The 21,825-nt window shown below is 38.7% G+C and overlaps 1 protein-coding gene across 5 annotated transcripts in view; it reads left to right on the forward strand.

The window, feature by feature from the left end:
• The first annotated feature begins 9,658 nt into the window (after positions 1 to 9,658).
• Positions 9,659 to 21,825, forward strand: part of tfap2a (transcription factor AP-2 alpha) — a 14,243-nt gene continuing 2,076 nt past the window's right edge. The window contains exons 1-9 of one of the 5 annotated variants that reach the window (XM_016555132.1): positions 9,659 to 10,308; positions 10,632 to 10,657; positions 11,921 to 11,991; positions 12,079 to 12,126; positions 16,156 to 16,575; positions 17,596 to 17,647; positions 19,062 to 19,290; positions 19,891 to 20,009; positions 21,457 to 21,598. In XM_016555132.1, coding sequence (XP_016410618.1) covers positions 10,160 to 10,308; positions 10,632 to 10,657; positions 11,921 to 11,991; positions 12,079 to 12,126; positions 16,156 to 16,575; positions 17,596 to 17,647; positions 19,062 to 19,290; positions 19,891 to 20,009; positions 21,457 to 21,598 — 1,256 coding nt within the window. In that variant the 5' untranslated portion in view covers positions 9,659 to 10,159. Of the gene's footprint in view, positions 10,309 to 10,631; positions 10,658 to 11,920; positions 11,992 to 12,022; positions 12,127 to 13,947; positions 14,073 to 14,714; positions 15,664 to 16,155; positions 16,576 to 17,595; positions 17,648 to 19,061; positions 19,291 to 19,890; positions 20,010 to 21,456; positions 21,599 to 21,825 lie in introns of those variants that run through there. The other 4 variants (XM_016555134.1, XM_016555135.1, XM_016555136.1 and 1 more) reach the window with 4 other exon arrangements.

Below are 21,825 nucleotides of genomic sequence, written 5' to 3' on the forward strand. Positions count from 1 at the left end.
GATTTTTCTCTTTGTGTTTGGTGTTTTATTAACATTAAAGGAATAATTCACCCAAAAATTAAAATAGGCTAGTGTTTTATTTGTATACCTTCATTTACTCACTCAAAAGTTGTTTTAAACCTGAATGAGTTTCCTTCTTCTGCTAAACATAAATGCTAGTTTGAAGAAGGTGGAAAACCAAACAGTTGCTGGTCCACATGACTTCCATAGTATGTTTTTTTTCCTACTATCAAAGTCAATGTGAACCAGCAACTGTTTGGTTACCCAGATTCTTCAAAATATCTTATTTTGTGTTCAGCACAAGAAAGGGTTACACTTTATTTCGATAGTCCACTTTAGACATTCTACTAACTATAAGTAACTTTGTAACTACATGTCAACTACATGTCAACTAATTCTCATTCATTTGCAACTACATGTCTACTAACTCTCAGAGTAGACTGTTAGGGTAGGTTTAGGGTTAGTAGAATAAGTTGACAAAGAAAGTGTTAGAAGATATTAAGCAGACAGTCTACTAATACTCTACTAACTGCTAGTTGACATGTAGTTGCAAAGTTACTTGCTGTTAATAGAATGTCTAAAGTGGACTATCGAAATAAAGTGTTACCCAAGAAAGAAATTAATATAGGTTTGGGACAACACGTGAGTGAATAATTAATGACAGAAATTATATTTTAGGGTGAACTATCCCTTTAATTACAGTTGGCAGCATAGCCTACTATCCCTTTAAGACCTGCATGCATCTAATATACAAGCACGCATCCGTTTCTCTCAGTTGTTTACTTTCATTTTAGACATAACCGAGTCTATACATAAGCCTTGTGTGTTTTGACAGTATTAGCACAAAACATAACTTAGTTCAGTAATCAGGCACTGTTTGACGGGCTTTTTCATTTTCGTGCGCGCGCATTGGGTGTGCTCAGAAAAAGCGCTCGTTTGAAGAACATCACACGAATGAAACGTTTAACCAGTAAGGCTTTAAAGCAGATGCAAAAAATTTACTTTTGTGATTGTGAATAAGTGCAGTGTCCCGTGAGAAACCTGCTAAAGTCTGTGATTGATGTAAATCGAACAAAAGAAAAAGAGACATCACTGGACTGCTCTAGTCGCTGATTAACTTTTGTAGCTTGAATAAAGATTCATCTGTATAGTTTATGCATATACAATTTATAGTTTATGTGAAAATTGTTTTAAAATCACTTAATATTTCAGAGCCTATTAAATGTTAAAGGGGTCATATGATGCTATTTCAATTTTTCCTTTCTCTTTGGCACACACCAGTAGCAGTATTGGTATCAATACTTCATTAAAGGGATCATATGATGCGATTTCAATTTTTCCTTTCTCTTCGTCACATGTGGTTGCTGCAAGCCCGCCGGCCGCGCCATTCTCAAGACCGCCGGCCGTTCCTCACTTTAGCCCGCAGTGTGTGACGCTGTGTGAAGCATTTTATGGAGGACTGTTTCCTGAATCTGCAGTTCTACATAACCTACAATGGGTCTGTGCTCAAAGGCTGATCTATAAAGTGGGGCAGTTCCAACTTTGCAAGGACAGTCTGGCACTTCTGACTCACAGCCGGTAAGTACGTTTTTCATATTTAAAGAATTTGCCACTGATGATTCAAACGCGAGTTTTAAGCAGTGTAGAGTAGCGCTTGTTGTTTGTCGTTTCTCCGATCACAAATGCAGACATGGTTTTATGTTTACGCGGCGCGATACGCAACGCAACGCGTATAAAGACAGTATAAGTCATTATAATCCGTAATTATGTCCCCACTGGATGCAACAAATGCCTAGTTTGTAATGGGTTTTATAGGTTTTGTCTCGTTGTGCTGGGAGATGGATTCACAGTATGTTAAGGGGTGTAACATTTCCGTCACACGCTTGAGGTATTCAGCCAATCACAACGCACTGGAAAGCTGGCCAATCAGCATACACCTTGCTTTTCAGAACAATGAGCTTTGTAAAAATCGACTCGTTTCAGAAAGGTGGGGCATAGAGGAGCAACAATAATGTACATTATGTGGAAAATAATGTGTTTTTTTTTTTTTTACCTTAAACCGCATAAACACATTGCATTACACCAAATACACAACATAATGTTCTTTTTAGCAACGTCATATGACCCCTTTAATAATAGGCTACTTAGTAAAAAGATGCCATTAAAAACATATTTAAAATCTTTATGTTGTTTCTACATTAATTTGGAGGTTCATTGTGAAATCATGACAATATAAAAATGCGATTAATCATGATTAACTACAGAAAAATGTGTGATTAATTATTTTTTTAATCGATTGAAAGACAGCACTTAATGTTAACCTTTTATAGATTTTAGATTTCAATTTAATTTTTAATTTTATATTTCCCCCCCAGAAAGAGATCGGGATGGACCCCACCCCCTTGGCCCCATTCAAATGTTCAAATGCTCAAATGAAGCTAATTGAATAGCCCTGCTCTAATCCGTTAACATGTGTGCGGAAAAAATATGCACCACATACACACTGCAAACTGAGTATGTGTGAAACAGGCATAACAAGATGGCCTGCTCGGTTTGCTGAAAGCATGCAAAGGACAAGAATCTCAACGTTTTTAGGGACAAAAAAAAGATAAACCAATAAATCTGTTTGTTGTTTTTTTCTTAAGTAAAGGAAAGGGCAAATTAAAAACATTGTAAATATGTCTAGTAATTGTAGTGCAATGACTGCCTGTTTTTGCAAAAAGAGTTTCATGGCCGGTAAAAAAAAATTTTGGCCGGTAAATGTTATCACGTCACCGGCCATTGTGTGGCAAAAAGTTAGTTTTAGGCCCTGGTCATGCAGTATCGGAAGGTCGGGACAGCTGGTTTGAAAAAAAAAAATCAGCGCTTCGCATGACTCTAGTGTTTGACTTTACATTGACTTGGTTGTGTGTGTGTGTGTGTGTGTACACACTTATTTGGGATTTAGTAGAATAGTTTAGAATAACCTCAACACCAGACAGAAACTGAATGCACGTCACAACTCTATTGCATTTTATCATGTTCTAGCTGGGGTCTCAGAGACCCGGACAGCTCACCCAAAATATTTTTGCTACTACTCACGTCAATTATTAATTATAATGACACACTTGTGTATTTTATATTATTGATCAATATGTGAATCCATTGACCGGACTACGCATGACACGAGTTGGCACAGATTAAAAACTTTTTCAAAACATCCTCTGCTCCGCGATGTTTCATTAGATATGCTGGAGAAACGAGAAACCGAGTCTGACCACCAGATGTCGCTAATGCGCACTGTGTTAGAAAGCTTCGAGTAATGAACCGTTTTTCGGCACAATTTGATGAACGCCTCAAACGGTTCAGACAGCCTCGGTTTCCCATCACTACATTTTACATTACACACACAGTGTCCTCATAAACCATATATTCAAACACACACACACTGGCTGCACTGATAACCTATAGTTGATCTTAGATCTGCGCATGTCCGTTTCATAAACTGCATTTCTGCTGTCAGCTGTGAGTGCACAGACTGACACATTTTTACACAAAACATTGAATGGTGTTACTCGAAAAAGTCTATTCTACATTCATTACACTACTATAATACAAATATTAAAGTTAATACCGCTGCCTGAGAATCTGTTCTGGCGAAAGTCCTTGCCTGGTGGTGCTCGCGGTCCACTTGTTGTGTGCTGCGTAAACGTCCTCAAACGCCAATGAAAACTTACGCTCCTGACGTACGTGTCGCAATGTTTCTCAAGTTGACTTATGGGAAATGAAGTTAACTTCAACCCTCCTCTCTGAATTTCACCAACCGAAATTATGTATCCCCGCCACGGAGAAATACTGTGAATTTTATACCACACACTCACACAATGTGTGTGTGTGTGTGTGTGTGTGTGTGTACCTACTTAACCATATATTGGGGACAAATTTGTACCCAAAAGTGAGCTTAACCTGACAAAATCTCCAAAAACCTCCCTTTAGGGACGTCATCATTTGTAAAACTGGTCAAAAAATAAAGTAAACAAAGTTGTTTTTTTGTTTTTGTTTATTGTAAAATTAAATTATGTATCCCCGCCACGGAGAAATACTGTGAATTTTATACCACACACTCACACAATGTGTGTGTGTGTGTGTGTGTGTGTACCTACTTAACCATATATTGGGGACAAATTTGTACCCAAAAGTGAGCTTAACCTGACAAAATCTCCAAAAACCTCCCTTTAGGGACGTCATCATTTGTAAAACTGGTCAAAAAATAAAGTAAACAAAGTTGTTTTTTTGTTTTTGTTTATTGTAAAATTGCAGAAAGTTTTCTGTAAGGGGTAGGTTGGTGTAGGGCAATAGAATATACGATTTATAAAAACCCACATAGACATGCAAATGCCACACAGAAAGGTCTCCTGGCTCAGCTGTTACTTGAACCATACTGCACAACTTCTTGTCCAGGCCATTGTCATTTCTAGGCTGGACTATACGGCAATGCTCTTCTGGCTGGACTTCTATCATGTGCAATCAAACCTCTACAAATGATTCAGAATGCAGCATGCCTGGTCTTCAAAAAGCCCAAAGAAACACACGTCACACCTCTCTTTATGAGGAATTGCTTGTTGTATTCCTCTTTTTTACTTCGGATAAAAGTGTCTGTTAAATGAATAAATGTAAATGTAATGTAAATGAATAATGATAGCAATGTTTTTCACCAACTAAGAGACATTACTAAAATCAAACAAATAACTTTCTTACTTATGCCCGTCAGCCTTGTCATGGTATAGGCCACTGTAGCATACCAGTTGAATGGTATGTGTGTTTAAGAGGGCGTGTTCAATAATAATGGGGTGTGTTCTTGATGAGGGTCTAATGGTGGAGTAAAAATGCATGGATGTCTGACAGCTCTCCTGTGTGTTTAATCTCGCTGCACGAACCCACGACATAACACGGTGTCAGAAGATGCAGTTTTCTTCGTTTTGTGAGGAAATGGAGAATGATGTCTGCTGCCAGAGCGAGAAATCGGCAGTTGAAGCAGACGTGGCGCAATTAGTAATAAACTACGAACACGCGATCGCAACACCGTGTTCGATAAGTGAACAAAAATAAAAAATATATAGAAAATCAGAAAAACGGACGTATAACGTGCGTGTTAAAGCACAGAAGCAGACAAAATGGAGCAGTTCAAACCCCCGTCACCTCTTTTGCTAACGGGCAATATGAGTGAGAACTGGCGCAGGTGGGAACAGCGGTTCAATTTGTACATGACGGCAACTGGATCAGATGACAAAGAGGAGAATGTCAAAGTTGCTATCCTCTTACACACAGTCAGTGAGGAAGCCTTGGAGGTGTATAATACACTGCAGATAACATTTAGAGATCCAGAAAACCCGACAATGGCAGAGATCATTATGGCATTCAGAGAGTATTGTACCCCCAAGAAAAATGTTGTTTTTGAGCGCCACCAATTCTGGACACATAGCATGTCAGAATCAATTGGAATTGACAAATTTGTGACAGAAATGCGCCAGAAATGTAAACATTGTGAATTTGGAGTAACTGAAAATTATATGATCAGAGACAAAATTGTTTTCAGCATACCAGATCCTAGAATGAAAGAGCGGCTACTGAGGGAAAGTGAGCTGACACTAGATAAAGCCATTGAAATTTGCAGAGCGGCAGAAGTTGCAAAAAATCAGATACAGGCCATGGGGGTACACCAGGAGGCAAGCATTCATGCCATTAAGCCGACCAGAAAAAATGATGCTAAACAGGGCAAACAGTCAAGCACAAAGCAGGTGCATGTCCCTAATACTCAAAATGTCCAACAGTCATCTTGCAGAAAGTGTGGCAAGTCTCACCCACCACGTGAATGTCCTGCATATAGCGCTGTGTGTCACAAGTGCAAAAAACGCAATCACTTTGCTAAGGTCTGCACTGCCATGCAGAAAAGAGGCACAGTGACACAGAAGCATACAGAAGTAGATGCCTTATTTATAGGAACCTTCAAGCCTGTAGTGATTCATGAGGAGCAGCAAGTAGACAAAGGCTGGTATACAGTAGCGAACATACACAATGTTGCAGTGAGGTTCAAACTTGACATTGGAGCAGAAGTCAATGTACTGCCGCTATCAGTGCTTCAGAAAATTCCAGGTGCGGTCTATCTGCAGCCGACTACCTCTATGCTAGTAGCATATGGAGGAGCTAAACTGAAGCCAGCAGGAGTTGTTACATTAACATGTGTGACAGCCAAATCAAAAGCTAGCCTTCAGTTCTTTGTGGCCAGTCAATCTCCGACAGCAATCCTAGGCAGGGAGGCCGGTGAGGAACTGCAGCTTGTGAGACGCATTGAGACACTGCACATGATGTCTCCGTCATCCAAAGAAGAACTTGTTGAAATGTATCCTTCATTATTCTGTGGTTTAGGTGAGTTCCCTGGAGAACACCATATCTACATAGACCCCACTGTAACACCTGTGGTGCACGGCTGCAGAAAAATACCACTCTCAGTAATGGAGAGATTGCAGAGCACACTTCAACAGCTCATGGAGAGACAGGTAATAGCACCTGTGAGAGAGCCCACAGAATGGGTTAATAGCTTGGTTATAACAGAGAAAAAAGATGGATCACTGAGAGTGTGCTTGGACCCTCGTGATCTCAACAAAGCTATCCGCAGGCAACACTATAGCATACCAACGCCAGAAGAAGTTCTGTGCAAACTTGCAGGCAAGTCAATCTACACTATACTGGATGAAAAAGATGGCTATTGGCAAATAAAGCTGGACAAAGCCATCCTACAGAAGGTAATGGAGAGGGCAAGAGAGTCAAACGTAAAATTCAACAAAAGCAAAATACAATACAAAATTGATACTGTGAAATACATGGGACATGTAATTACCTCTGAGGGAGTGAAGCCAGATCAAGATAAGGTCCGTGCCATTGTAGAAATGCCCCGTCCTGAAGACAAGAAAGGACTTCAAAGATTGCTGGGGATGACAAGATACCTTGCACAATACATACCTGATGAGGCGACATTGACAGCACCTCTACGTACGCTTCTCAGAAAGGATATGATGTGGCAGTGGCACCATGAACAAGACACAGCATTCCAGAGGCTAAAAGAATCGATCACACAGGCACCAGCACTCAAATTCTATGATCACACTAAGCCTCTTACAATACAGGCTGATGCGTCGAAAGATGGTCTGGGTGCCTGTCTGATGCAGGAAGGAGCTCCATTGTTCTATGCATCTAGAGCACTGTCTGACTCTGAGCGTAACTATGCTCAAATTGAAAAAGAGCTGCTGGCAGTGGTGTTTGCAACATCAAAGTTCAGTCAGTATATTTATGGAAAGACTGTAACAGTTCAATCTGACCATAAGCCTTTGGAGGCCATATTTACCAAGCCTCTTTGTAAAACACCTGCAAGACTGCAAAGGATGTTACTGCGATTACAGCGCTATGATCTCCAAATCAAATATACACCTGGCAAAGATGTGCTGATTGCAGACACCCTCTCCTGTGCAGTGCCAATGGGTCATGTACACGAGGACATTGAGGACCTGTACGGTGAAAAGGTGATATATGACATTCAAGCCATGGACACTGAGTGCAGACATGTTGCAACGCTTGAAAGTTGCTACTCAGCAAGACGACACACTGCAAGCTGTGATTAGAGTGCACAACCAGGGATGGCCAGCAAGAAAGCGCCACCTTGACAGTAACCTTCATCAGTACTGGCCATTGAGACACACGATCAGCATCAGAGAGGGAATTTTAATGACAAATGATAGAATTATCATCCCCCTGAGTCTCAAACCTCTGATGTTAGAGAGGTTGCATCTGGCTCACCAAGGCATACAGAGAACCAAGGCACAAGCAAGAAAGCTCATGTATTGGCCGGGGATGACACGGGATCTGGAGCAGATGGTTGGAACATGTGAAGCATGTCAAAGGTTCCAGTCTAAGAATCAAAAGGAGCCGTTGTTGTCACATGATATCCCAGAGCTGCCGTGGATCAAGATCAGTGCTGACATCTTTGAGCTTGAGGGTCATTCTTACCTGGTGTTAGTGGACTACACTTCAAAGTTTCCTGAAGTGCTGCATTTGCCAGATAAAACTGCACACACAGTTATTCGGAAGATGAAGAGTGTATTTGCAAGGAATGGGATCCCAAAAGAGATTGTGAGTGATCATGTACCGTTTGCCAGTCAGGAGATGAAAATGTTCGCAGCAGAGTGGGGAGTCGCTCTTACAAACTCCAGTCCTGGGTACCCGCAGTCAAATGGTATGGCCGAAAGGACAGTCAAAACAGTGAAGCATGTGTTGAAGAAGGCCTCTTTAACAGGTATTGATCCTCATCTTGCTCTTCTTTCCCTCCGCAACACGCCGGTGACAGGAATGGCCTACTCTCCTGCACAAATGCTTATTGGTAGAGTCTTAAGGAGTACACGTCCTGGTACTACTGGTGTGTTAAAACCCGAAACCCCCACAGGAGTCTGTAACAGACTGAGATATCTTCAAAGCAGACAACAGCATTATTATAACGCCACAGAAAAACCTTTGTCAAGTCTGTCTAAAGGGAGCAGGGTCTGCATGGAAACAAAACAAGGATGGATGCCAGCAGTTGTTGTGAGGAAGAGAATCGAGCCACGTTCATACGATGTGCAGGCTGAAACGGGACAGCTTTATATGAGAAACAGACGTCACCTGAGGACCACTGCCCAGGAACCGAATGTCTCAGAGGAGTCTTCAGTGAATGAAGAGAGTCAGAAGGAACAGCCTACAGCTTTGTCGGACAGTATTCCAGCATCTGAGTCTATTCCACAGTTTCACACTAGGAGTGGAAGGATGATTCGTTTACCAGTTAAGCTGGAAGACTATGTTGTTGACAAACACTAAAAGACTTCCACCTGTATCCTTTTGACAACTAGCCTCTGTGGTGTAAATTATTGGCTGCTGAGAGTTACAAGACATAATAGAAAGGTTATTGCTTTGTTAAAGATTGAATAATGTTGAGTTAGTAGTGACAGAGTATGTGTTTGTTAAACACTTTAAAGAAGAGTACTAAGTTTGTTTGTGTTTGTAGATGTAACACAAAATATTAGAAAAATGGACTGATAAGGAATGCCGGCTGGTAAAGTTATCTGAGTTTATTACACAGAATGTTATGTTTTTGTGATGCAGTAATGTTCTACATAGAGACTTAAAGAAAGGGGATGTAGCATACCAGTTGAATGGTATGTGTGTTTAAGAGGGCGTGTTCAATAATTGGGTGTGTTCTTGATGAGGGTCTAATGGCGGAGTAAAAATGCATGGATGTCTGACAGCTCTCCTGTGTGTTTAATCTCACTGCATGAACCCACGACATAACAGCCACCAACCACAGACCTTCTGAATTCTCTGTATTAGGCAATTCTTTCCTACTGGTTCCAGGTGTATAGCCCATCTTGGTGACGTCAGCCTTGAGGTCATGTTGCCAGGTGTTTCTTGGACGGCATCTTCTTTGTTTTCCTTGGTGGTTCCACTTAAATTCCACTTAAGTGCCCTATCCAAACTCATCTTTTCTTCCTGATTTCTTCTTCAGCAGGGGATTTTGTGGGTCATTTCCCAGAGGTTGGTATCGCTGGTGGTGTCAGGCCAGCAGATCTGGAGAATCCTTCTGAGACAGCTGTTGATGAAGGTTTGCATATTACTGATGGTCATTTTTGTCATCCTTCAGGTTTCAGCTCCAAACAGCAACACTGACTTCACGTTATAGAGTTGAACAGGCAGACCTTAGTTGCCGAGGACAGGTCTCTGGAGCTCCAGATGTTCTTGAGCTGTATGCAGGCAACTTTTGCTTTGCCAATCATTGCCTTGATATCTGCGTCTGTGCCATTGGTCAGTGATGCTGTTGCCCAAGGTGAAGGACTGGACTTTTTGTAGGGGACTTCCATTCAGCATGACTGGATCCTTACTTGTGGATTTTATCTTGAGGATCTTGATCTTATCTCTGTTAACGATGAGGCCAATCTGAGATGAAATATTTATCACTACATCAGTCCTCTCTTGCATCTGCTGTTTGTTGTGGGAGAGAAGTACAAGGTCGTCAGCAAAGTCCAGATCCTCGAGCTGGGTCCATGTGGCCCACTGGATTCAGTTCCTTCACTCTCGAGTGGATTCCTCCATAATCCAGTCAATGGCAAAAAGAAACAGGAAGGGTGACAACAGGCATCTTTGCCTAACTCCTGTTTTCACCTGGATGCTGTTGGTGAGCTGCCCTCCATGGACTCCACAAAACATTCCATCAAAATATTTTATAATCAGGTTAACCAAGCAAATAAACAAGTGAAAATATATTTTCACAATATGTCAGTGTTTCTGTTCCCTGTGGTCTAGATACACTCTCTGGTAGCAGAGTTAGGACAACATTGTTGTTGTTGCCATGGTGAAACGTAGCTAATCTGGAAACAGTCCAAAGTCTCCAGGAAAGCTGATCTGGGATTCTTTGGGAAAATATTATGTATTATGCTTATTATTGGCTACATGGCATTAAAATTAAATCAGAAACATTGAAATTACCTGTGGTTTTATTTTATTACGCATGCTTGCGCCTCCTAACTAATCTCTTTTTTATTTATTTATTTATTTATTTTTTCTTTATTTTATAGTTTTAAACAAGTATTCAACCAGGCACGTAGGCATGACCTTTTTTTCTGTTTGCAATCCACATTAATAAAGTAAATTGTAGTGTTGTTGCAGTTTTAAAAACCATCGTTAGATAGCGCCAGATGACCAAAATTAGAAACATACCGTATATATGAAGTTTAATGTTTTATTGGATTGCAATACCTTTAAACCCCCATTAAAAGTATGCTCATAAATATAATTTATAGCAAATTAGAGCTATTTTGAGGCTCTCTCGGAATCATAACCGTCAAATGCGTCAAGTGGACAGCTTGAAACGTGGAATAGACAGGTCTAAAGCCTGCTGACTTAAATAGAAAAGAGTATCTACTCTTGTCCAAAAGAGGGCGCCGGGGAACTTCAGGTGATTTAGAGGGAGAACATTTACATGACAATATTCTCTAGCCTAGAAAATGTCACTCACATTTCATGCTTGGCAGTTGGCACAAAAGTTTAACAAATTATTTTAATGAAATTGTCAGTAGTCTTGTCAATATTGATCAAGAACTAACCGATGTCTTGAATGAGCAAATCTCGGAGCTGTTTTTGACGGACCTGCATTTTAATGGAGTGTTTTGGAGAAACAACATCAACGTAAAATTCCATGTTCTATTTTTCATAATAAAATGTCAGTTTGTAGGCTATAGGCTATACTTAATTATAAGTATTAAAATATAAACACATTTATTTTCTTGATCCCAATGACATCTCTGACCACACGCTTCAGTATCAGACGAGTGCATGCATTTCTGCACTTCATTCATTTGTGCTTAAAGGTCTATCGCCTTTTGAAATTGCTGTCTAATTTAAATTCACTTACATTTGATTTTCATTTTGAAATTGTATCAGTGATATTTGTTTTATTAGCCTACACTTTGTATTTTCATAAGCTTACATCTTTTCCCCCTTTTGTTCATTAGTTTTATTATTATTATTATTATTAGTATGTTAACAATGGCGTGAAAAATTACCAGTGCTACCTTAAATTAGTAAAAATGTATTTGATTAATTTTTTAAGGAATAAACACCTTTTATTTTAGGGGCAACGAATGTAACTACAGTACGTCATCTGAAAACACACGATGTAGCCTACGATGTATGTACAATATATAATCTGAAAACACTGAAACTTTTTAGGCATGCTGACTGCACAAGATTCAGTTTTAACATTTTGACACTTAAAACAGCAGGTTGGAAAAAAAACACACTCTCGCTGCTTTCTCTTCGAGCTAATGTGCAGCAGGTATCTCAACACTGCTTTTACCTTTTCTAGGTGTTGTTGCCTTACACGTGCCAGTAGCAGAGCGCATGCGCCGTGAGTTGGTCCTCTGTTTTTATTGCCAGGTGAGTAGATTTTGTTCAGGTAAAGTGGAATTTTGCTTAAGGACACAAGACCCAATGAGATAACACTGTGTGATGTACCACATTCAGAAAGAAGACACAAGAATGTCGTTAATGGGCAAAATGGGAGACTGGCAGGTACGTTCTCTTCCTTATAAGGTATATGAGGGTGATGAAGGAGCACGTTTTACTTTTGTATATAAGTGAGAATTAAGTCTTCTACACGGTAACTTTTCAGAAAGGTTTTACAGACAGTATTAGTCATTAACCAATGTAAATAAAATGCTACACACAAAAGCTGTATAGTTCACGCAGGTAGGTTTGCGTTTGAGACGGTGAAAGATAGGGTGAAGGCAAAGGCGAGACAGCGGTGAAAAATAATCTCTTGATCAGATTTCTCTAAAATAAAGCACGCTCAGGGTGGCTGGTGAGAGAGTCCAAATTTGTTGTTAGATATTGGATACGCAGGCTGTTTATTTCATTTTGCACACTGGTGTAAATATTTTAATTTGACTCAACTCATTTCCGATATTATTGCAATCTGGTCATTTTGTGCAGGCCTACGTTACGCATTTTCCTATAGTAACATGAACGGGAAAGGCTTGATTTATTTATTATTTTCTCTATAAACTACTTTTTTCCTGCAATAATAAGTCAGTGTATTTCTTTATTTATTTATTTTTTTATTGTGTGTGTGTGTGTGTGTGTGTGTGTGTGTAAAACACGATCCTCAAGTTGATGTGACCCATTATGACATTGTAATCCTGCAATAATAAGTCAGTGTATTTCTTTATTATTATTTTTTTTTATTGTGTGTGTGTGTGTGTGTGTGTGTGTGTAAAACACGATCCTCAAGTTGATGTGACCCATTATGACATTGTAAAAAATAAAAGAAAAGAAAACCAAACAAGAAAGAAAACCAGAAAATAAACGCGAATCAGTCATTTATTTTGTGAATATAACACCATAAATAACTGACAGACTATGTCCATTTAGATACGAATATTGTGAATGGACAATGTTCCCACATTGAAGATTACCAAATAGTGCTAAGAATGAAGACTAGTTTTGCTTTTCTTTTGTGTGATTGGTTTCAATGATGCGGACCCCCAATCAATAAGCAGCGAACAACAAAGCAGCACCCCCATCTATTTCTATTGCGCGTTTTCGTTGCCTCTCTTAATCGTCATTGTGTCTTTCAGTTTCTTTCGGCCTCTCATTAATGACAACTGGACTCACCCCACCAAAAATGGTAATGGAGATAAGAGAGAGACAACGCCTTAGACTCGGCGACCTGTCTCCTGACCTCATTCACATTTAACAAGCCATGTTGTTGTGTTAATTATTTACATTTATCAAATTGCGACGTTACACGCTCTAAATAGATGTATATCTACTGAAGAATCGGCTTTTTTGCATAACACTATTGAGAGTATTTTACAGGCCCAGGCTCACTATGATTAAAACAACAGTTTACAATTGTCAGACTGGAATCAGTGTGGTTTTGCCCACTAAATCACGTGCATGCTGCAGCAGTTTAGCATTGTTCAATATATAGGTTGCTCAATTTTACAGGTTGCTCTTGGGTCGAAAACCTAGAACTTCTTGAAGAATGCATTTATGCAAAGCGTGTGGCCTTTGATAAAAAAAAGAAGAAGAAAAAAAAAGAAAAATATTTCTAATGGTTTGGGTTATACTTGGCATATTAACTTCGCTTTGAGTTAAACCAATTGGATGATTAATTCAAAAGAAAAGGTGAAGTCATCCTTCACCACTGATATTAACCCCTGCATTTACAGTTCCCTTTTGAAATACAATTGGAACTCAGTAAAGGTATTCTTACTGGAATTCTCGATGCAGTTTCTACCTGTGTATATTCATTGGCTTTGGTCTCTTGATATGCTAATGAGGGTTATTACAGTAGCGCTCGAGTCTCTCTCTTCCACCATTAGAGGGAGATCTGAGCGCGCAGCTCGAGCCTTGTGCACTGTGTCAAACTCAAGCGAAGGCGCACTTCACTCGATCCACAACCAATGAAAATGCTTTGGAAATTAACTGATAATATTAAATATGAAGACTGCGAGGTAAGCGGCTTAACCAGGCTTTTAATACCAAATATTGCATGATATTTACCATAATTCTGAACGGTTTAACTTTTAAATCAGTAAGCTTTTTTTTTTCTTGCTGTGTGTACAATTGAATTCAACACAAGAACAAGTGATAAATAACATACTGCAATACAGCATGATCCAGAACACATGTAATTTTCCAACATAATAATAATAATAATAATAATAACATACATACACGTATCACACATTAAATGCCTGTAGAAGTTCTGTAGTACAAAAAACAAACAAACATTAAAACGTTGTAATATCGAAATGTGTATGAATAATATACAATAAACAAACTTACCAAACGTAAGTTTTGGTAAACAATCAAACGCATCAATTGCAGTGGATCATTTCGTTTTAAAATAAATTTATTTGTCTTTTTTTTTTTTGTTCTTGCTTGTCTTCCCCTCTAGTATTTGGCATGATTTGTTTGGTGAATGCAGTAGGCTAATATATGGGAGTAGTTTTCGGAGTGGTGAAGCCAGTAAAACGTGTTTTCGCTCGTTTCTGGCGAATCACACACGCCATGATCAGTAAAGAATCTCTGCACTCCGCGTGTCCTTATGAGTTTCTTTCTCTCGACGCACAGACTCGCATTAATGGTAATAAGTAATTACATGCTGTTTCATAATAATCGCCTATGACATGAAAGCTTAGACGGAAGCGTGTAGGATGAGTATACATGCGTAAAGTTTGTTGAATATTTGCTCTGGCGGTGAGTTAAGCTTCATCGGCGTGTGTTGATGTGTCTTGGCCGTTGTTAAACTCGTGGTGAGGGATTTTAGTGGGCCATGGAGCACGAACAGACGAAGACTAATGTGAAAAACAATGAGGTAGACGAACATCCAGTGAACAGTGAAAATGTGCCAGCCCAGATGCCCTCAGCGTTTGCTGGATTTTCACCAGAATCAGACGTGCACATTGTTTCCTTGCTTGTGTTCTTCCCCCCTCGTTCTGTCTTTCTTTCACTTTTGCTTGCCCTCGAACCTTTTAAAATGTTTCCCCGCTCTCTGATTCGTCAGACGCAGGAGAATGTCCCTCTTTTGTCTCTCTCTCCCTCTCTCTCCCACTCACTCTCTCTCTCTCTCCTCATCTCTGATTAGATATACTGATTCCCCATTCAATGGACGTCATTTAGTGCAGTCTGCCTTGAGTTGCTTCCTCGCTTCACGCTCGATTTCCGACCATTCTTCTCTTATTAAGTATTCGTGTAATATTAATAGTCATGAATATCTACCATTAGGAGGGCAGAGGAAGAGGCAGATCTGTGCTAACATGAGCTCAAGCGAGGGAACAGTTCACTGACAGAGCCGGGAGACGCCAAGGGGATCTAAGAAACTTTAGAGAAAAGCATTGCATCTAAACAGCAGATGAAGAACAGTGGGAATTTACCCAGATTCTGATGGATTATTGCTTTATTTGAACGCTGGCCACCGCCACCTCGCCCTACAATTATCGTTGGCTTGATTTAATTTGCACGTTTGCAATTAAAAAAATTCTTGTCTTTTGAAGTCCTCGGAAATCCTCGCTGATGTTAGTGCACAGTTTTTCCGCGATGGTGAGTGACTGTCGGGAGTAAAAATCTGAAGACTGCGCTCAGCATTTACTCTCCGATTGTTTGTTTGTTTTCTATTTATGTATAATCATTTTTTATCCTGTCGTTTTGTCTGTTCCATCATGCAATCGGTAATTGGTTGCATAAAATGCTATTACAAAGACTTAATACTTGATGTGAGCTCTGATTCTTTTTATTTGCCTCTCAGTAGGATCTTCAATTGCTGAATGAACAGCAAACTATCGATGTACATTTTAATGTAGAATAACATATTATTCTATATGGATATTATTCTAATTATAATGCAATGTTGTTGCTTTGATATGTTTGTTCTTGACCAGATTAAAGGCATGTTCGGATTTTTGTTTAAATAAATTACTAAGTGCGATAACAAATCACTCCTGTTTATCTTTTTTTTTCTTCCTTAAAATGTTATATATATATATATATATATATTAACAGCACTAAAACAGCACTATATATTTCTCTACTAAGGATCGCCACGACGGGACCAGCAATGGCACAGCCCGGTTACCCCAACTGGGCAGCGTGGGCCAGTCTCCGTACACCAGCGCTCCTCCGCTCTCTCACACGCCCAATTCAGACTTCCAGCCGCCATACTTTCCGCCACCCTACCAGCCCATCTACCCGCAGTCTCAGGACCCTTACTCTCACGTTAATGACCCGTACTCCATCAACTCTCTGCACGCCCAGCCTCAGCCACAGCACCCGGGCTGGCCTGGCCAGCGGCAGAGTCAGGAGAGCAGCCTGCTGCACCAGCACCGCGGGTTACCGCATCAGCTGTGCAGAGAGTACCGCAGAGAAGTGCTACTTCCCTCGGGTCACGGCATTGAGACTGGACTCACGGATTCAATCCATATCCATGGAATACCTCACTCTTTAGAAGATGTTCAGGTAAGGAGAAAAGCTTAAATCTTATAACATGTCACCTCCATAATCCAACTCCATTATTTGGATTTGCTGCTGGTGCTATTCTCTTTAGAATCTCGGACAGTCAAATATCGGGACACATATTTAAATTGTTATTATTTAAGTTGTTTTATTGAATATATTACGGTAAGCCTAATGCACAACAGAACGGTTTTTGTCAGAATAAATGGGTGAAGTTGGTAAAACAAATGTGGCAGTTTTTAAATTGTTGTTTGAATGTAAATATACTATTTAAATGTATATTTGCTGGTGGTGGTCAATTATGTTCGACATTTTTGTCTTGATGGCCAATGGCGTTGCATGTTTTATGAGGAAAACCGTTTAGAAAGAAATAAATTTTATATAAAGTTCTATTTTAAACGGTATAGCGCGAGAAATAAAAACATATTTGAAAAATATTTTTATATTAAATATTTGAAAAATACTTTAAAAAAAGTAATGTCCCTTTTTCCCATGAATTAATTATTGATTTTTTTCTCTCTCGCTGTTGTTCATCCCAGTAACACAAAGTGAGTGGTGTACTGGGTTTTTTGATTAATATTGTCTGTCATTTTTGGACGTGATTCTTGGCTGCCCCCCTTTTCATCAGTAATTTGATTGCAATGTGCCTGCTGAAGAGATCTGACGAATTGAGTCTGAACAAAATTCTCTGTTCCACCATAACTGCATGCTTTATAGGTTTCCCCACGTTTATTCTCTGGGTAATATACATATATTTACTATTGTTATATTTTATGATATAAAACAATATAATTCAAGCTTTTATAAATTTTAATTAAATACCTACCTATAGACGTAATTAATATGGGTCAAAAATATGTACTTCTATAAAGATGCTGTTTATAGTGAGCGTAGTCATGAATACTAGGTTACTATGTAAAGCGTTTGTGCATTTTCTCTTTGGATTGCATTTTATTTCGTTTGCAAAAAGTACGATGTTTTTGAACTTTCTATCATTATTAATATGCTTTTTGATCTTTGCAGCATGTTGAAGATCAAGGAATTCACATCCCAGACCAAACTGTAATCAAGAAAGGTAAGCAATTTCCTCTCAAATACCGTACGTGCTTCCACTAGCAGCTCTCCGCTCGTAAAGTCTACCCGTGCTTGCTTTGAGACAGGTCAGGTTAATTTGTAGGCCTTGAGATAGCCTGACGAAAAGGCACAACCCATTTTAACCAAGTGTTCCATAGCGGGCACTATTCGTGTAGCTATTATGTGTGAGTTAATATGTTGGTGCTTGACTTAGTCTGTGACTAAATTTAAAATGGTAGTCTTTAATAAAATTTGCGGAATGTTTCATTTAAAGATGACATGATAAACGCGCGTAGAGACTTAGTTTACTATGAAACACATTTGTAGTAAATTAAACATATGCCTTCTGTGTAAATTTCAGTTTAAGTCATTATTTTGCAATTACGTGCCTCTTTGTTTCGTTCGGATCGCAGATGGTCAAAGAGGGCTGCAGGAGTGTGTTGAGATCGAATTGTTTTCTCATATTTACTTGCGCTGTGGCTAGATTTAATTTCCTTCGTTTTAACAATGTAAAAGCTTTGACATATTAAATTTGATACACCATGTATAAATCCACAAAAATACACATTGCACATACACATAATAATTGCGTTTAACTCCTCTTGTCCCTATTAGTCTCCCCTGAGCTATTAATGTCACTAGTGATCTATCCAGTAGTGCTTGTGCTTTTGTTTCCGGTTAGCACATAAAGAAACAACGGGCGCAGCAGCAGGATTTGGGCCTGAACACTTATTTGTAAGCATTCGTGTGTGTGTATTTCGGATTTGTGAATGTCATTCGATGTGCTTGTGTGGCAAGGTTACCAACTGTTTAGAGAATAAAACTATTTTGAGAAATAATACACATATTTATTTGTAGGAAGTATTGGATTAAAATGCATTATTATTATTATTATTATTATTAGTGTTGTTATTAATAAAAATACATAGCCTATACGTTTATAAACATTTACGTGGATTATGCCACTTTTTTTCCTCTCTTTTTTTTTCCTTTATCAGTTTCTGTTTTATGATGTCCAACAAATAACAGCTACACTGAGCAGTTAGTGGAAATTCTGAGGTAATGCCATGCTTGCTGAACTGTAATTTTCTCCAAGCTTGGTGTGAAGTCACCATTGCGATAATATGAAATATTTTGATGGCTGGGCCACTTCATTACTTTGGGCATATCGCAGCAGTTACATTCATGAGCTGAATGAAAAGCTATTGCTGTGGTATCTATTTTCCTTCCTCTCTGATAAGACCATATTGCCTTTGATTCCACATAGGCGTGCGAGATGATGTGCATATAAACGCATATGTCTAATCTTACTCAAAAGCTGCCTGCTGCATAGCAATTCATCTTTTTCCATTTTGTTGGTGCTGTAGACTGAAATGGGGGGCCTAATCATGTTTTTTCCCCTTTTTTTTCTCAAGGTCCTATTTCCATATCCAAGAACAACAGCAATGTCTCTGCTATACCGATAAATAAAGACGGGCTTTTTGGAGGTGTGGTAAACCCAAACGAAGTGTTTTGTTCGGTTCCGGGTCGTCTGTCTCTTCTTAGCTCAACGTCAAAGTACAAAGTCACAGTAGCGGAGGTGCAGAGACGTCTTTCTCCGCCTGAGTGCCTGAACGCTTCCCTGCTCGGTGGAGTCTTGAGGAGGTGAGCTGGACATCCATCCATACATCAGTAATTATTTATTATCAAGCGCTTTCCGTCGCCACAACCCACCGAAATGACAGCCTATTAAAAATCATACCTCAACACAGGCAAAATTCTGAACCTGAATTTTTTTTTTATATACTTGTAGTGGCCTACCCAATCGCAATGAGCACATGCTGTAATATCTTAATGCAACAGGAGTTAATAGACTCTATCTCACGTGATGACAGTGGGAAATAAAATAAATGTTTTATTTATTTGTTTATTTAGATTTTTACTTTTGAAACATTCCATGGCATCCTCTAAAGCATCATGTCTTTCTTTTAGCATAAAAAAGTAACTTGAAGAGATGTTATCTAAAATAAACAGGTCTCTTGGGGGACACACGACTGACTTTTTTTTTTTATTATTCAAGGGTATGCGTGCTCCAGGCTATTATAAATATTAGAAATTTTAATATAAATGATATGTAAATATATAAAATATAAATTGCATGTATAATGTATAGCATATATAATGATTAGCAGTAAAATAAATAATTATAACATAATAACAACACTATAATGACATTTAATAACATTTTTGTCATTTACTTTAAAGGGCCAAATCTAAGAATGGCGGAAGATCTTTAAGAGAAAAGCTAGATAAAATCGGATTAAATCTACCAGCAGGGAGACGCAAAGCTGCCAATGTTACTCTCTTGACGTCACTGGTGGAAGGTAAGTCTCCTGATAAATATATATTTTAATAAAGCAGGTGTTTATTGCTGCTACATGAGAGCCATTCTAAATAAGCATTTGCATTCATCCGTGAAAAGGAGAAAGTATGTTTTGCAAGCAACAAAGCTGAAGGATAAAAAAAGAAAGAACGGATTCCGGAGATACAATTTGGAAAACAATATTGTGGGATTACAGAAATCTCTCTCTCTCTCTCTCTCTCTCTCTCCCTCCTTTATACCTTTAGCAGCACCAATTGTCTTTAATTTTGAGCATGGTGTGAATTCGGATGTCTTTGTACGGCCTACTTTGTGTCATATTTGCAATGCTGTTTTATGACACTTTTATGCAGTTGCTGGATATATTGCACCACAGCCGAAATCACTATGACATGTATTATTATTATTATTATTATTATTATTATTATTATTATTATTATTATTATTATTATTATTATTATTATTATTATTATTATTATTATTATTATTATTATTATTATTATTATTATTATTATTATTATTATTATTATTATTATTTGTGGGTTTTGTCCTTGTCTGCTTGATGCAGTTGACCTGTAGGTTGAAAGCCTATTATAAAATATAAATGAGTTAATTATGTTGCACTGCGAAGATGCCATTGCTGTTGAATAAATCCATTTTGCTTGCAAAGTTGGAGGTGATTATTCCGTGCAGTGGTATTTGGTGTGCCATGGGTTTTAAAGGTGAAAGCTGGAGACGGTTCATTGGTTCCTGTTAATCATTGCCGCTGAAGACTGAATGTAATATTCATCGTGCTTCATTGAAATTTAGTCTTGTATGGTAATGAGCCTGAAGAAATGTATGATTCCTGCGAGATAAGGGCGAGGGGGTGGGGGTGGTGGACACGCAAGCAGACGCTGATTTAGTCGGAGGACACTGGCTTTCTGAAGTGCTGTTATTGTTTATGATCTGCTCCATTTTATGGAAAGCAGTTTAGTAGAGTTGAGCTTTGATGCTAATTGGCGCATGCGTTCTTCCGGATTCTAGGCTTATGACAGGAAGGCTTGCAGTAAAAATCCAACTGTTTCAGGAAATTAAAACCAAAGGGGGAAAAATAGCCAAACGCGCAGACCTAGTCGGAGTATCGGATGTTTTAGCTGTTTTATATAGAACAACATTCTAATATTTGATAACAGGACCACGAATCAATGACATGGTGTCAATCGTTCAGTATCTTATGTTCTGTTAATCTCACAAGGAGGGCACATTTTGACGCACACATTTGACAGAATTCAATTATCTATTAGGTAATAGAAAATAAATGTGCATTAACAATGTCAGAATTGATAAAGATCGATGTCCTGCTCAATGGTCGAGGACGTTAATTAGGCTAGATGACAATTATGAACTATTTTAATTAGTCTACATTTTATTACAGTAACATACACATACTGACTCTTATTTTCTTCTAGGTGAAGCGGTGCATCTGGCCAGAGATTTTGGTTATGTATGCGAGACTGAGTTTCCGGCCAAGGCGGTAGCTGAATACGTGAACCGACAGCATTCTGACCCAAACGAACAAGTCCAAAGAAAAAACATGTTATTGGCATCGAAGTGAGTGCTATTCTAACTATTTAGATGTCTATGCGCATGTCACTGTTTATGACAGGTTTTTTTTTTTTTTTGCTTAATTGTCGTATTTTATTTAACACCATATTGAAATTTGCTTTCCGTTAAATACACGTGCCAATAGTATATCTATATAAACTAGCTTTTAATAAATATGTCTGCATTTTGGAACCAAATGGTTTCGTAAAATAACATGTTTTTGCATTATTCGC

Source organism: Sinocyclocheilus rhinocerous, unplaced genomic scaffold, assembly GCF_001515625.1.
Source record: "Sinocyclocheilus rhinocerous isolate Xijiao unplaced genomic scaffold, SAMN03320098_v1.1 scaffold286, whole genome shotgun sequence".
NCBI classification, from domain to species: domain Eukaryota; kingdom Metazoa; phylum Chordata; class Actinopteri; order Cypriniformes; family Cyprinidae; genus Sinocyclocheilus; species Sinocyclocheilus rhinocerous.